Genomic DNA, 15,554 nt, shown 5'->3' with positions numbered 1-15,554 from the left:
GTCACTTTAATAATCACTGGAAATGTTGCTTTTGGGGGAAGAGTTTCATAAGTAAACAATCTGCTTTTTTTCTTGTATATTCATTTCCTTGTTCTATTGGTTTCACCTCGTCTGACATAACATCATGTACGCTTAGGAAAAACATTCTGCATATCTTTGAGCAATACACTCTGCCTTTAACCCAGCCACCTTTGAGTCAGAGAGAGAGTGAGATTATCTGGAGCATCAAGCCTTCACCCTGCCATAAACAAAGCAGCAATGAATATAAAACTGATGGACTGTGAAGAATCATTTTCACTTTCAATCTCACACACATTTACGGGAATTCACATGACTTCTATACAGACATGTTTGCCTCTCCCCGTTTACTGTTATAATCTTTCCACACATAGACAATGTGCACATGCAACAATTCTGACAACAACAGCTTGAGGGCTCGTGAAATAAACATCACCTGAATAGTATCATTTCACAATGAATCTGCAAAAAACATTATTATCCCTTGAGTTTGCTGAGCACCAAATGCTTCTTGATGTCTGCCATCTAAGTAGGACATGTGTTGTGTGCAAGAGACAGCTTTAATGGTCACACACACACACACACACACACACACACACACACACACACACACACACACACACACACACACACACACACACACACACACACACACACGCCAGAGTAATGCTGCTGTGCTGTCCCCTACTGTGTGTGTTGGAACTTGCAAGCATGATGCTCCTGATACCCATATTTTTCACACTGGACTTTACAGTTTTTCACAATTGCTTAAACACATTTCCTGATAGACTACCTCACTTTTTCAAAACCCTAAACACAAATTTCAAAACTCAAACACAAAATGCAAAATCCTTCACTTCTCTTGCAAAAGCACACTTTACCCTCAAAACAATGTTAACTCTTCACTAAATGGTGTTTTCTTTTCAAATGACAAACACATACATCATATGACTAGACATTTCTAGCACTCATTGAACACTGGTGTGCGGAATAGAAAACACTATAGTATAAATGCAAACCACTATATGAATGCTTTATCAGTAGAATTATGCCTTTGCATGTTCATACACTTTCACCTACAGTAACAACAAATACTTTACGGTTTTTACCAAATGCTAACACACATTATGCAGAATAGTTTATTTTGCCATTTCAAACAAACACAATGAATAGGTAGGACTGCAGTTCAAGCATTTCAGTGTGTCAGTATAAACTACTGTACTGTACATTAAAAAACAATTACAGTAAAATTAGGGAACAATGGTAAAAAAAAACAGCATTGTAAGGAATTGGGTGGTTGGATTATGAATCCTTTTATGGATTCCGCCTCCTGTTTGCGTCTGGCCACATCGCCTCATCAACATCACACTCAATGTCATCTTTTGAGAAGCAACAGGGAAATGATCACCTGATATCCAGTCTAAATCTCCTAATTATGGAGCGACTCAGGTTGGGCTGCACTCTCTGTCCAGGCTCCCTCATTGATAGGCCATGATCTATAACATGGTCCACTATAGTGTCCCTGTTGTATGTGTCTCTGTCTGTTGCCTTCTTTGTCCTCGTCCTCCTACCGCTCTCTCTCCTCCTCTTTCCTTGACTCTTACCGTCTCAGAAAGGAGCTGAGCTCACCTGGGGTCTATTTGTAGTGCTAAGGTTTAGACTGATTGGTATTCAATTATTTTTATTTTTTTCAAGAAGTGTGTTGGAGAATTTCAAACACAGTGCAAAGCATAAATCGTGTTTGTAGGGTTGGTGCTTTGGGGCATATTTACAAAAGTTAGAGGTTGTGATGCTGGGGTCATAGCAGTCACTTTTAGTGTTTACAGTATTCGGCAAAAACTGTATTTGTACTAAAATGTGCAGTCTACTGTAAATCACAGCAAACAGGAGCTCATCTCTGACCCTTCTATAGCTAACTGCACAAAAGCCTTTTGAGTTTAGAAATTTGATTGGCAGTGTGTTCTGTGTGAATACCATGAGAGAGAATTCAGGAAGAGTGTGCAATATATAGAGAATTGTGTGTAGTGTTGTGAAAAATGTGTGTTTTGGAATGATAATATGAGTCTAAGGCAGGAAATGTGTTTGGAGTTCAGCAGAATTGGTTAAGCAGTTGGTAAATTAGTTTCAGATTGTGCACATTGTGTCTGATGTTCCAAAAAATGTGTTTAAACAATTGTGAAAAACTGTAATCTGAATGTAGTCAGCCAGAAAAAAAAACAATATTAAAAGTTTAAAGTAAAAAAAACACTTTATTTCAATATAGCTTTGTAGGCCGTCTTGACCACACATAGTCTGCAAAATGCAAAACTTTTCAGGAAAGTGACACTGCTTCTTTTTTGAAAAAAAACTTTGTTTATTTTTTTTTACATTTCACTCACTAGATCCAGACAAAACAATGATTAGGCACAAAGATTTTCATTATCAGTCAGGCGTAATTACGGTTTCAATATATTTAGTAGGCTAATTAATTTATCCTATAGCCTAGCCTACATACTTTGCAGTGCATGGTGCAGATACTTTTATTGAATACATCACAGAGTAGTGACACTTTATGCAGGTTTTAAACAGTTTGTGACCATTGTACATGTATTCATTATACATCTTTAATTTCAGCCAATAGAGCTAAAGTATTATAGAGATCAAAATTACTACATTCTATAACAAGATACGGCGACATTACTCTTACACAGACAGAATATTGTGAATTGTGAAGAAAATACATATATTTTCATGGGATGAGTGACATCGACTACAGTGTTAAATCAACAGAATTATTTCCTCCGCCACACAGGTATGGAGGTCTGTCTGGGGGCTACACCGGTGGAGCACTCATTGTAATAAGAGGATGGGTTTAGCTTCTGGCACTCTGCAGTGAGCTTCAGACACACAAAACAGAACTCCTTCTTACATCGGGGACATACAGTGTTTTTACATAGGTTTTTCTTGTGCCCCAGCAGCACACCACAGGTGGGACAGGCTCGCACAGAAGGACAGCCGGTGACCCCCTTCACGTCCTCAAACACGATATCTGGACAGTTTCTCAGTGTTTCCAGTGGAACTGAGATACTTACTCTGAAATCATTCTTAGTAGCATTGTCGAACATCTTCTTTTCAAAGTACTTGATTTCTTCGGGTGTCAGAAGAGCCATTTTGCAAACCTCCTTAAAGGGCCATTCGACATCACAGCCAGTTTGGCCACACACAAACCTGCACTCACCCTTTGGTATCATAAAGAAAACCAAAAGAAAAACATTAAATTATAATACGATAATAATCAATTATGGAGGAAATTTTAGATTTTGAATATGCCAATCTGCATGTACAGTTCACTTCTATAAACTTACATCAAATTCTAATTAAGATTATGTTCCCTAAGGAATAAAGTTTTCTGATTTAACTCAACCAAAAAAAAAGATTTACACTGCCAAATGAAACTTGTTTCAGTTGATTATATTTATCTTTCCATACTATTCAAACTATACTTTTTGCTACTACACAACTATTTACTGTAAAGTTTAATCGCTACTTTGTGTTTCATGGTGAAGGTAATGTACCTTGTCCAACAACCTGCGACACCAGTGAGTGAGAGACATCGGAGTGACCGCGTGACCACAGGACATCTTCGCTCTGAGAGACTTGAAGTCGCTGCACAAAACTACGAGACAGACACGAGAAATACAAGAGATTCCAACTGTAATTATAAACTACAGACTTAAAAACAAATCATAGGTAGCAGAAAATTATATCCGTTTGTTATCATATTTATTTTATGATTAATAGTTGTTAATGATACATTTGAATACTTACAGTCTAAAACATCATCTCCATTGACAAATGTCAGTGATGTGTCCCGCCGGTTGTAACACTTCTCTCTTGACATCTTGACGAAATGTGATATGTTGCTCAGTCTAACGGAACACCCAGGCTCTGAGGCGTTTTCTGGTTGGGTACATTTCCATGAAGGCATGGGGCACTGTACGTGACGCGGCTCTTATCAGATGTTATTGATTTACAAGTAAAGCTCTGACAGAGAAACAGAAGTGTGTGGACTATTAGACTATATAGCAGTTTAAAATGTTTTGGTTTAACTGTATGTATATTCCTTGTGGTGCTTTAAGTGAACTAGTGACAAACACTAGCCAGGTTCTTACAGTAAATTACACTTCGGACTGTAACTGTTGCTTTGAAAATAAGAAATATTTTCTTTAAGCTGAGCATGGACCAAGCCCTCTCATTGGTGTTTACAATAGGCCATAATTATGAGCTGGTATCAAACACACACACACACACACACGCACACACACACCTGTGTCCTTTCGAAAGGGACATTTATCTTTATGTTAGAAATGATCAGGTCTAGAATCAAATTGCATGTGATTTCACAAATACTTGGCCTTTGTTCCACTCTCCTTCCTGCAGTAAACCTTATCCACTTGTGTTTGACTTTCAGTTTTGTTCTTATTTCACCATCTATTCACTGACTTCCCACTGACACTGAGATAGGAATGAACTCTGAGCGAGGGTAGAAAAGAGAATATTTGAGAAGAAAAAACAATATATAAAAAACATGTGTTCTACGGGAAAGTGTGCACGTCGGGTGGGCCAGATCCTGCTGACTTCAGCCTTTATCTGCATGATCGCCAACCTGCTGCTGTTCTTCCCCGATGGGCACAAGTTGGAAAATGATCAGATCTCCCTCCAGGTCTGGTTCATGGGGGGGCTCATTGGAGGGGGCCTCTTTGTGAGTATAACATTGTGACAGTGAACTGTGACAGTTTTTTACCTATCTTAGTGTAAACTTTCGAAATCTAAATTCTTGTTTTTTTAGTAGCCTGGTGTTTTGGGGGTAATAATGACCACCTTCTAAGCACAACATAATTTTAACTAAATTATTTTAATTTCGGTTTACAGTTTTTGCCGAATGCTTACACACATGTTGCAGACTTTGGCCCAATGAGTCAAAACTTAACACACAGGCCGAATGAGACAAAGCACAGGGAGATAATCTTCTAACTTATACGGCAAAATGAATCTCTTGAAACAAAACCTAACAATCCCATTTCAAAACTGTTTTTAGCATCAAAACAATACACACATCCACTTTTGAATTACTCTTTCCTAGCAGCAACAACACACAGATGTGCTTTATGCAAAACACAGCTGTATTCATTACTTTGGATGGTTTTTGACTTTACAGTTTTTGCCGAATGCTTACACACATGTTGCAGACTTTGGCCCACTGTGTCAAAACTTAACACACAGGCCGAATAGGACAAAGCACATGGAGATAAACTTCTAACATATACGACAAAATGAAACTCTTGAAACAAAACCTAACAATCCCATTTCAAAACTGTTTTTAGCATCAAAACAATACACACATGCACCTTTGAATTACTCTTTCCTAGCAGCAACAACACACAGATGTGCTTTATGCAAAACACATCTGTATTCAGTACTTTGGATGGTTTTTGACTTCAAAAGTCTCATACAGATTTTTTTTTGTGAAAGATTGATCCACTACAGTTGATCTAGACACATGAAAACAAAATGTAAACGCTTCAGATTTTTATTTTTATTTTGCCATTTCAGGTTTTTGCAAAAGTAAAAAAATAAATGGTACAACTAGAATATTCTACAAAACATAGTGTTCTAAGGGAATGATTGGAAGACATTTAGGCTATGAATCCTGCCTCCTGTTGGCATCTGGCCACATCACCTCATCCAAGTCACAGGCAATGTCCTCCCTTGCCAAGCAACGGGGGAAATATCGCCTTGCGTGCCGTATCCAACCTTTTGCAGAATTTTTTGGAAAGATTGATCCACTATATTTTCAATTAGAAAAGAAAACAAGTTTATATTGCAATTGCATGGTTTTGGCCAACAAAAGAAAAAAACACAACGAATAGGTAGGATCGCAGTTCAACAAGCAATTCAGTGTGTCACTATGAACTCTGAAACAATTACAGTAAAAAAAAGATGTGTTGTAAGGAATGGGGCGAGTGGATTATGAATCCTTTGGATACCGCCTCCCGTTTGTGTCTGGCTACATTGCCTCATCGACATCACATGCAATGTCATCCTTTCAGAAGCAACAGCAAAAATATTCCTGATATCCAGTCTAAATGTCCTAATTATGGAGCTATTGTGTTGTTGGGCTGGAATCTCAGACCAGCCTCCTATATTGTTAGGCCATGATCTATAACATGGTCCACTATAGTGACCCTGTCTCCGTCTGTTGTCTCCTTTGTCATCGTCCTCCTGCCGCTCTCTCTTGTCCTCTTCCCCTGACTCTTACTGTCTCACAAAGCAGCTGAGCTCACCTGAGGTATATTTGTAATGCTAAGGCTCACACTGATTGGTATTATATTAGCTTTATTTTTTATTTTTCATGTGTGTGAATCTGTTTGCTTTTCCAATTTTAGTTGTGTTTTGTATTTTAAATAGATGTGTTTTCCAAAGGATTGCAGGTGATTTCCTTTTTGACCAATGTGTCTTATGTAAAACACTGTGTGTAGTGTTTTGCAAAAAGTGTGTTGGAGAATTTCAAACACAGTGCAAAGCACTTATTGTGTTTGTAGGGTTGGTGCTTGTGTTTAGGGCATGGTCACCAAAGTTAGAGGTTGTGATGCTTTGGGCCTAGCAACCACTATTAGTGTGTAAGCATTAGGCAAAAACTGTAAAAGTCTCATACAGATTTTTTTTTGTGAAAGATTGATTCACTACAGTTCATCTAGACATAATGAAAATAAAAATAAAAAAGCGTCTGAAAAAAAAGTGTATTTTGCTATCTCATGGTTTTGGCAAACAAAAAAAACAAAAGGTAGGATGCAGTTCAAAAAGCAATTCAGTGTGTCACTACTATACTGTAAACTCTGAAACAATTACGAGAAAATAAAAAAAACAGTGTTGTAAGGAATGGGGCAGGTGGATTATGAACCCTTTGGATACCGCCTCCTGTTTGCGTCTGGCCACATCGCCTCATCGACATCACATGCAATGTCATCCTTTGAGAACCAACAGCAAAAAATATTCCTGATATGCAATCTAAATTACCTAATTATGGAGCCATTGTGTAGTTGGGCTGGACTTTCTGCCCAGGCTCCTATATTGATAGGCCATGATCTATAACATGGTCCACCATAGTGACCCTGTCTCCGTCTGTTGCCTTGTTTGTCTTCGTCCTCCTACCGCTCTCTCTTGTCCTCTTCCCCTGACTTTTACTGTCTCACAAAGCAGCTGAGCTCACCTGAGGTCTATTTGTAGTGCACACTGATTGGTTTTCAATTAGTTTTATTTTGTATATTTTATGTGTGTGAGTCTGTGTGATTTTCCAAGTTTGGTTGTGTTTTGTATTTTACATAGATGTGTTTTCCCAATGATTGGAGGAGATTTAATTTTTGAACTATGTGTCTTATGTGCAAAACAGTGTGTAGTATTTTGCAAGAAGTGTTTTGGAGAATTTCAAACACAGTGCAAAGCATATTTTGTGTTTGTGGGGTTAGTGCTTGTGTTTAGGGCATGGTCACCAAAGTTAGAGGTTGTGATGCTTTGGGCCTAGCAACCACTATTAGTGTGTAAGCATTAGGCAAAAACTGTAATTCAAATATTTTGATTCATATTCCTTGTTTTCAACTTTTTCAGATGCTGTGCCCCAGCTGCTCAGCTATCAGCGCTGAAGGAGAGGATTTCTATGGAACAGGTCATTTTTGCAACCTTTGCTGGGTGAGTGAAGCCACTTGTAAGATTTACACGTGCCGCTGTAAATGGTAAACTGACTCCATTTATTTAGCACTGTTCCCTGATTTTTCACAGAACAAAAGCGCTTTACATTGTTTTGCCTATTTCACTCATTCACTCAGACATTCATACACCAATGGCAGTAGCTACCGCCCAGGGTGCAAGCTCACCATCGGGAGCAATTTGAGGCTCAGTGTCTTGCCCAGGGACACTTCTATGTGTCAGAGAGATGGGGAATCGAACCCACGACTGATGTCATATCAGAAACTGACACACATCTTAAAATCCTTCTGATCTTCATTTCACTGTAAATCTACAGTAACTTGGATTCTTTTTTTTATTGTACTTTAAATTATTATTCAAAGTCGATATTTTTTCAAGTACAGCAATGAATCTCCTCCATTACAAAATACACAGTACTTACTTTTAATGATCAGGAACTAAACTGCTAATTGATCAGTTGTGTTAACATTTACAGTTTAAAGAGAAGCATCATAATTGTACTTTAATCCATCTATCTATCCATCCATCGTCATCCACTTATACGAGCTCGGTCGAGGAGGCAACTGTTCCAGAAGGGGACTCCAAACTTCTCTTTACCGAGCCACTTTAGCCAACTCTGACTTGGGAATCCTGAGGCGTTCCCAGGCCTCCCCTACATCATTTCGCCTCCAGATGCTGAACTTTGTATTCTCCTCTGCTTTCGGACAGTTCGGACCGATCTACTGCATCATTGTGGCCACAGCCGGTCTGGCTATTGGACCAAAGTGTCGGGTGGCCGGTGGCATTTGGGAATACCCCTTTTTACACCACAACACGTGAGTGTTTTCCCCAAAATCAATCAAATGTTCTTTTTCTAGTTCAATTAACATTCCTCAACTCACTCAGCCTCTGTCATGTTTATTAAAGCTGTCTGTGTCTGGGACAATGCTAACACTCTTCTCACTTGCAGGGGTAATATCAGCTACCCCTCAAACCAGACTGCCTGGGATGTCTGTGAGTTCCCTAAGAACGCAGTGACGTGGCACATGGTTCTGTTTTACATACTGCTGACCATGGGGCTGCTACAGCTGTTGGTCTGCATTGGCTGCAAGATACTCATGAAGATTTGCGAAAGACTCTGCGATTGGCTCTGCGACCTCTGTGGGTGCATCTGTGCATGCTGTCTGTGTTGCTGTTTGTGCTGCTGTAATGAAGTAGGTGAACAAATTCTGAAACCCTAAAAAAGTAAAACTGAGTTAGAAGATGATGAAGCATAAAAATATTTGAAATGCCGCAATGAGTTGAACAGGTTAATACGAGAAGCAATACCAAACCAGCTTAAGCATCGTTTTTCTATACTTACTAGCTGTTTGTTGTAAGTGAGACCGCTATTCTTGATTGAAAAACTCGTCCCAAACGCAGTTTCCTACTGGTTTGCCTTAATACGGTTTTGATGGCATTCCTGCCTGGGTTTCTATTAGGCGGCCACTGATCAAAAACGGGTTAGGGTGGGAAAACACAGGCTTTCTGTTTCTTTCTGTTTCCAATACTTTCTCTTGGCTGTATTTATTGGCTGCTGGCTTTTTAAAATCTCTCTTTAAAATCATGCTAGCCATTCCCCCCAGTTTTTGAGCTGAGCAATGTCAATACATTATAATACAATATATTATATTGGCCAGGGAAGTGCATACCGTTTAGAAACACTGCGGAGTTTAGAAAAAAAACAATTTTCAAATTTAGTTATTCATCGAATCACAAATCGGCTAGTGGTAGCATATATAGTTGTCTCTCCTTTCAATTCAGCAGTAGCGTTTGAAGGGGCACATCAGTGTACAGACCCTATCGAAAATATTAACCCCCTGAAACTTTATCCCACTATAGGACAGTCAGTTAGCTACCTGTTACTATCATACTCACAACAATGAAACAGACATACCTTTCTGTTCACCAGGAGCAAGAAGACAGAGATGTAGAAGAGGGACCAGATGAACATGGTAAGTGGATAAAATTATGATGCTTACTACTTACCAAAACAAGATTTATGAATACAAAACCTGACTCACAATGCAAAGTTTTAGAGCTAACTTTTTTGCCATCTTATTATCTTGCTCTGAAGCCAAATATAAACCAAAGGTCCTACTGTTTTCTCAAGCAATGTACTATAATGACTTTCTTGCTATGTAATTTGTTTTCCATGTTCTTGCCTTAGGGCCATTGTTGGAAACACCTGCATCTTCCATTTATGACACTCAGACTGCCCGTAGCACCATTGTATCACAATCTTTCCCGACCACCGAAACCTACCAGGTCGTGGTGTACGGACCTAGAGGAGAGAGGATAATGATTGACCTGTGCAACACGGAGTATCAGTTGCAGAGCATGACTGTGCGGCAGCTGAAGAAAAAGATACTGCAGAGGATTCCCGAGAGCGAAGGTAGGAGACAGAATTGAGCTTGTAACAACCTGGTTTATTTAAGGTAGCCACTAGCCAGTGAGATTATATAATGTATACCCGACCAAAGAGCACAGCTTTAAAATAATTCCTCGTCATGTTTTGCAGCACAATCCCAATATGTCTTCCATGAAACAAGGGTGGCGTTGGGATACTTTTATATAAATAAGCATTAATAATGGCTCAAGACAAAGTACAGAAGCATCGAGACTAAACTACTGAAAGAAACAAAAATAAAATACCAATTATTCAGAATTGCTTCTTTACAGAGTTATATTAATTGTTTGAAATGTGTGTGTGTGTGTGTGTGTGTGTGTGTGTGTGTGTGTGTGTGTGTGTGTGTGTGTGTGTGTGTGTGTGTGTGTGTGTGTGTGTGTGTGTGTGTGGTGTGTGTGTGTGTGTGTGTGTGTGTGTGTGTGTGTGTGTGTGTGTGTGTGTGGTGTGTGTGTGTGTGTGTGTGTGTGTGTGTGTGTGTGTGTGTGTGTGTGTGTGTGTGTGTGTGTGTGTGTGTGTGTGTAGGAGAGGATACTCTGGGACTGATCTTCAATCAAAGGCGACTGGATGAAGACTTGCAGCTGCTTTCTTCATATAGGATCCAGCACATGTCGGTCATCCAGGTGGTGATGATGGTTGATGGAGGACCGACCGTTTCTCATAGGGACTCCTGACACCGTATTTTGTTGCATTAATCATTTTACATTCACGTGTTGCCTCTGAAGATGTTTGGGATATTATGTTGTTGTTGCTTCTGAACACATAAAGACATGTTTTCTGTAATGCTTCATCTTTGGTTAAGTTTGCAGATATAAGGAGGCCTACACTAAAGCCTGCAGGACATCAAATACCAACCCAGTCTCACAGTGAAATGTAAAATAGGTAGGCCTACATTGGTCCACAGCGCAAAATGTAGAGATTTCACAATACAGGCCTTGAAATTGTGAATTACCTACATTTGTTCCCCCATTCATTTCTAATGGACAGCGTACATGTCACGTGACTTTCAAGTCCTCTCGGCCGAAACGAAACCCAAGCTGTGACCGCCATTGCCCCAGTTTTAATTCTGCAGATTTTTAAGATGTATAAGCTATTAAATGGGTTTTTGATAACATTGTTAGTGAGAAATGTGTGTCTTATCTCACAATCTTCACTCAGTGAATGTATACGATGTAGTTTGATGGTTATCACGAATATTATTCTGGACATCGCCAAGAAAAGGTAGAAATACAACATTTCTTTCAGGTCGATATACTGGTTGCTATGCTGTCGCTCCTGGCGCTGCCTTAAACCGGAAACAGGAAGCGTTTGAATTATTATTATTTCTTTGCTGTAAATGCTTAATTTGTTGTTCTCTCATTTAAAAAACACATGTTTATTACAGAGGAGGGATGACGTCTACAGAGTCGCCTGCTTACAGCTCCCGTGACAGTTATGAACGTTTTATATTTTCGTTGTCACGAGGAAAGCCAATCAAGAGAGCAGAGCTCATGCTGCGTTCCTTTGTACTCGGAACTCGGAAATTTCCGATTTGGTAGTTCCGAGTTCCGACCTGTCGGTGTTCCAGTGCATCTGCTCGGGAAAGTATGGACCTCCTTTCTCATCCAAATAATTAAACGTTAGGCTACATCAAGTAACCGTTGCCAGGTACTGGTAGATCCAATAGACTACAATTCAGCCGTGACTCAACATATGGACTTCAAAATCACTCTTTTTAGCCAGTTTAACAGTTCAGATTGTTGTTGTGACGTAATCTGCGTCATCTCAGTGAAGTCGGGAGAGGCAGACGCTGCCCGAGTTCCGACTCGGAATTCCCAGTTGAACAACCGTTTTATTGCACTTTTCCATGTCGGAAGTCGGAAATTTCCGAGTTCCGAGTACAAAGGAACGCACCATCAGTCATCCTCCACGGTCAGACAGGAAGTGAAGCGAAAAATTACAAAGTAAAATCAGATGACACTTCCGGTTTCACCATATGTAATGAATTTAGCTTTCTAGTCAGCTGCAGATATGACTTGACCCCAAAAAAATTCTAACAAAAGGTTTTTCAGTGGATTACAGTAGTATCAGATGTACTTAAAAACATACTAAAAGTCTACCAAAATCTGACCACTAGAAAGGCCCCATTTTCAAAATGGCCGCCGTTAGGTCCTTAAAGTGACCATTACTCCTTTAAGTCCAGCAGATAGGTGCAATATATGAAGGAATTGTGGTTTTGATGATGCACACTGTTAGAGCATGCCCCAAGGAAAATTGTTGGCTAAAAGGCCATCGCCAATTTTTCCTATGGCACCGTCGGCGGCCATTTTTAAAATGACCGCCGACGGTCGTTATTTTTCATGTAGCTTAGTTTCTAGACCACCTAGGATCTTGGTTCTGGTGGCTAATCCTACATTTTCAAGGATGAGGAAGACAGTGGCACTATTTAAAACATGCTGGAAACTACTAAAGTACATATACCTGGCACTCAGGGAGCAAAATTATAGTAAAACCATTGAATATTAGCGGAATATTACATATTTTCCTGAATTACAGAATTATTCCATGATTTGTTTATAGACCTCTTATGTTAACATGTCTATTCAAGAGCCTGACCAGTACATTGGTTTTACCTGTTTGAGCGGTGTAATTGCTATTGTAACCAGGTAACCCACTCTGAGTAAACGGCTCTAGGTTCCTAAAGAGCTTAGTGGTATAAACTGTAACCACAAAGTAAGTACTAGGCAAGGTAAGTTTCAAGCAGAAACTTTTACTCACATAAAGTTATATATAACACCCAAAATAAATTTGCATAAACAGGAATTGACTTGCCTGATGCAGTGACCTCTGCTCTCCCATGTGACTGTAGTGACATCTGTCATACTTTTCTGGTTCAGCGTATAGTGGAGTGGTGTTGCTAGAACTAGTGGTGGTGCTAGAACTAGTACATATTGTCCTCAAGTAGCATAGTGCATTGAGGGACCATGGCCAAACTATTCAAGGTGGTGGATCCTAATGAGCCAGAAAGATCAGAGTGCCTTGCCAATGACCTGGAAAAAATGTGTTCGGTGTCAGGAAGACACACATTTTATGCCGAAATGTTCATCTAATTTTGCTTTGGCACAAACCCCTACTCAACAAACTTTGTAGACCTCTTTGTCCGAGAGGCCAAGTACCAAACTCGGTGTCTTCTCTCTCTGTACAATAGAGTAAGATCCAAGAAAGCACAAAATATAACATAGACAATGTTAACCATTGCATTCGCTGTACTTGTCTCCTATAATTAGGTGTGCATTGAGAATCCCCTGTAGCACCAATGTGCAGGGTAACCAAGCTGGTGAATCTATACAGTACCATGCTGGAATAACTAGAAATGCATGTGAAGGGGCCTGTCCACTCCTTAAAAATAGAATACTGAGTTACATCCCAGACATGAATGCTCACAAGCAAGGTTGTGATGTTGCCCTTATGTGCAATTAGGATTTTGGTGCATTGGGGAAAGCATGTGAGCATGATGCTGACAATGAGGAGGATGCTAGGATGAATCAGAGCCAGTTTCACTCTCAACACTAGTTTCCATGGTGTTGTATGGCACACACATCACAGCCCAAAACAGCTCTATGTTTATGCCTCAACCAGCCCCTCACCCTCTCACCCTATCATGTACAACAGTTTGGTACGCCAGAGGGAGATTTCCAACACATGTTGGTCTTCCATCAGGCACAGCCAAGACCGGGAGACACCATAGCCCATATACCTGGGCATCATGATCCAATTCGAAGACCCGCAAACGAGCCCTTGTGGACATCCTTTTTGACCTGGTACTGTGTGCATTTCATATGATCCGGTGCTAGACATCTCTACAGAACTTGTGAATGTGGAGCTTGCCAGTAATTCAAGGTGCAGATCACTTACTTGTGATGTTTGTGGGATTTGACATTGAGATGTCAGCACTAAAGGTAATTGGCGCCCCCTTTGAGGATAGCTGGGGGACAGAAGCACATGTACAAGCTGGAGTTGCTACTGCTGAGACAATAGATCCCTTTCTGAAAGCCTCCAAAGTGACACGTACCTGACATGCTCATCAGGTCACAGCCAGCCTCCTATATATTCTCCTGCTGAAGAACTACACTGTGTACATCAATGACCTGGAGGAGGGAACCATCGTACATCCCTAGACAGGTGCACTGAAAGAGCTGTGTGATGTCCCAAGTTTCACTTCTGATCCATCACACTGCAGCTGGAAATAGTTGATGAACTATGTTAAATCTCTTCTTCTCAGCCAATGCCATTTACTAGGCCCACAAGCAGATTATTGCCTCAACCCTGCAGCAATGCTTGCAAGAGAGGGAAGGGAGTTAGTAAATGCGATGAGCCATCCTGTTCCATTCTTGAAAACTGGCCAAAGTTTTGCACTGAACTGTTAACTTCCTTGCAACTGGTGTGACAGCCCTCAACACTAAACACCCTACTGCACGTGGGAGATGATGAGAAGGACACCTTGGTATACCCTTATACCAAGGTGTCAATAAGCACAGTTGAAACGGATGTGCCATTACTGGCAGTGACAGCAGCCAAATCCCTTAACATAAATTAGTTCTGTGTTCTGGGAAGAGTTTTTGGTATTTAGATGCTCATGAGATGGTGAGGGCACTTGATCCAGATCAATGTGTAGCCTGACCAGTGTTCAAAGCATTCACTGGCTGTGACACTGTCATCTTTTGGTGGTAGGGACTAAGACAGCATGGGATACATGGAGGAGCTTTGATGACATCAAGAGACCCTTCTGTGTCTTGGCTTACTCCATAGACAACTGGATGGAGCCTCTAGAGTGATTTGTGTTATTGCTGTATCACTGCACTAGCAGCCAGGAATCAGTTAATCAGGCGGACAATCAGCTCTTCACCCAGAAAGGTACAACCATTAAGGGACCCCCCCAACAAAAGCAGCACTGATGCAACACAGAAGGGGGCTGCCATACCAAGCTGGCCAATGCTTGGGACAGATGATGCTTGCAGCCCCTCAACTCATGTCATCAGGTGAACGGGGATGGAAGTGGAAGACCACAGGTGGATGGGAAGTTCACTGGGCTACAATACCAGGATCGATCAAGGCCTGTTGTGAACTCCTCTGCTGTGGATGCAAAAGGGGTGCAGTGGACAGTGCAATGCCCTCTACCACTGTCGTGGGCTGTTTTTTGTGTTAATTATTGTATAGTTATTGAATTCCCTGAATGCCAGATATATGTTCGTATGTAGTTAGTAGCATGTTGTCAATAGTACCTCTGCATTTCTCATTCCTGTCAAAGTAGGATTAGGTCCATTTTTTATTTTCAATTGATGTTTATGCAAATGTATTTAGGGTGTTTCATACAACTTTATGTGAGTAA

The 15,554-nt window shown here is 40.4% G+C and overlaps 2 protein-coding genes across 2 annotated transcripts; one reads left to right on the top strand and one right to left on the bottom strand.

Annotated features, from left to right (window-relative positions):
• Nucleotides 1–2,789: 2,789 nt before the first annotated feature.
• On the bottom strand, nucleotides 2,790–3,898 carry LOC307269508 (uncharacterized protein; the record flags this gene model as incomplete). Its single annotated transcript, XM_080052483.1, has 3 exons — nucleotides 2,790–3,236; nucleotides 3,573–3,673; nucleotides 3,826–3,898. The coding sequence occupies 3 exons, from the start codon at nucleotides 3,896–3,898 to the stop codon at nucleotides 2,790–2,792; spliced, it is 621 nt and encodes a 206-aa protein (XP_079908609.1).
• A 687-nt stretch (nucleotides 3,899–4,585) lies between these two features.
• Nucleotides 4,586–15,000, top strand: LOC307269507 (transmembrane 4 L6 family member 5-like; the record flags this gene model as incomplete). The annotated part of the gene is made up of 6 exons (XM_080052482.1): nucleotides 4,586–4,759; nucleotides 7,663–7,743; nucleotides 8,434–8,576; nucleotides 8,711–8,901; nucleotides 9,950–10,174; nucleotides 14,897–15,000. 6 exons carry the CDS (start codon nucleotides 4,586–4,588, stop codon nucleotides 14,998–15,000), a joined length of 918 nt encoding a protein of 305 aa, XP_079908608.1.
• Between the last annotated feature and the right edge of the window lie 554 nt (nucleotides 15,001–15,554).

The sequence above is a fragment of the Ammodytes marinus genome (assembly GCF_949987685.1).
Source record: "Ammodytes marinus genome assembly, chromosome: 23".
NCBI lineage: Eukaryota > Metazoa > Chordata > Actinopteri > Uranoscopiformes > Ammodytidae > Ammodytes > Ammodytes marinus.
This window is presented reverse-complemented; position numbering and strand designations above follow the sequence as displayed.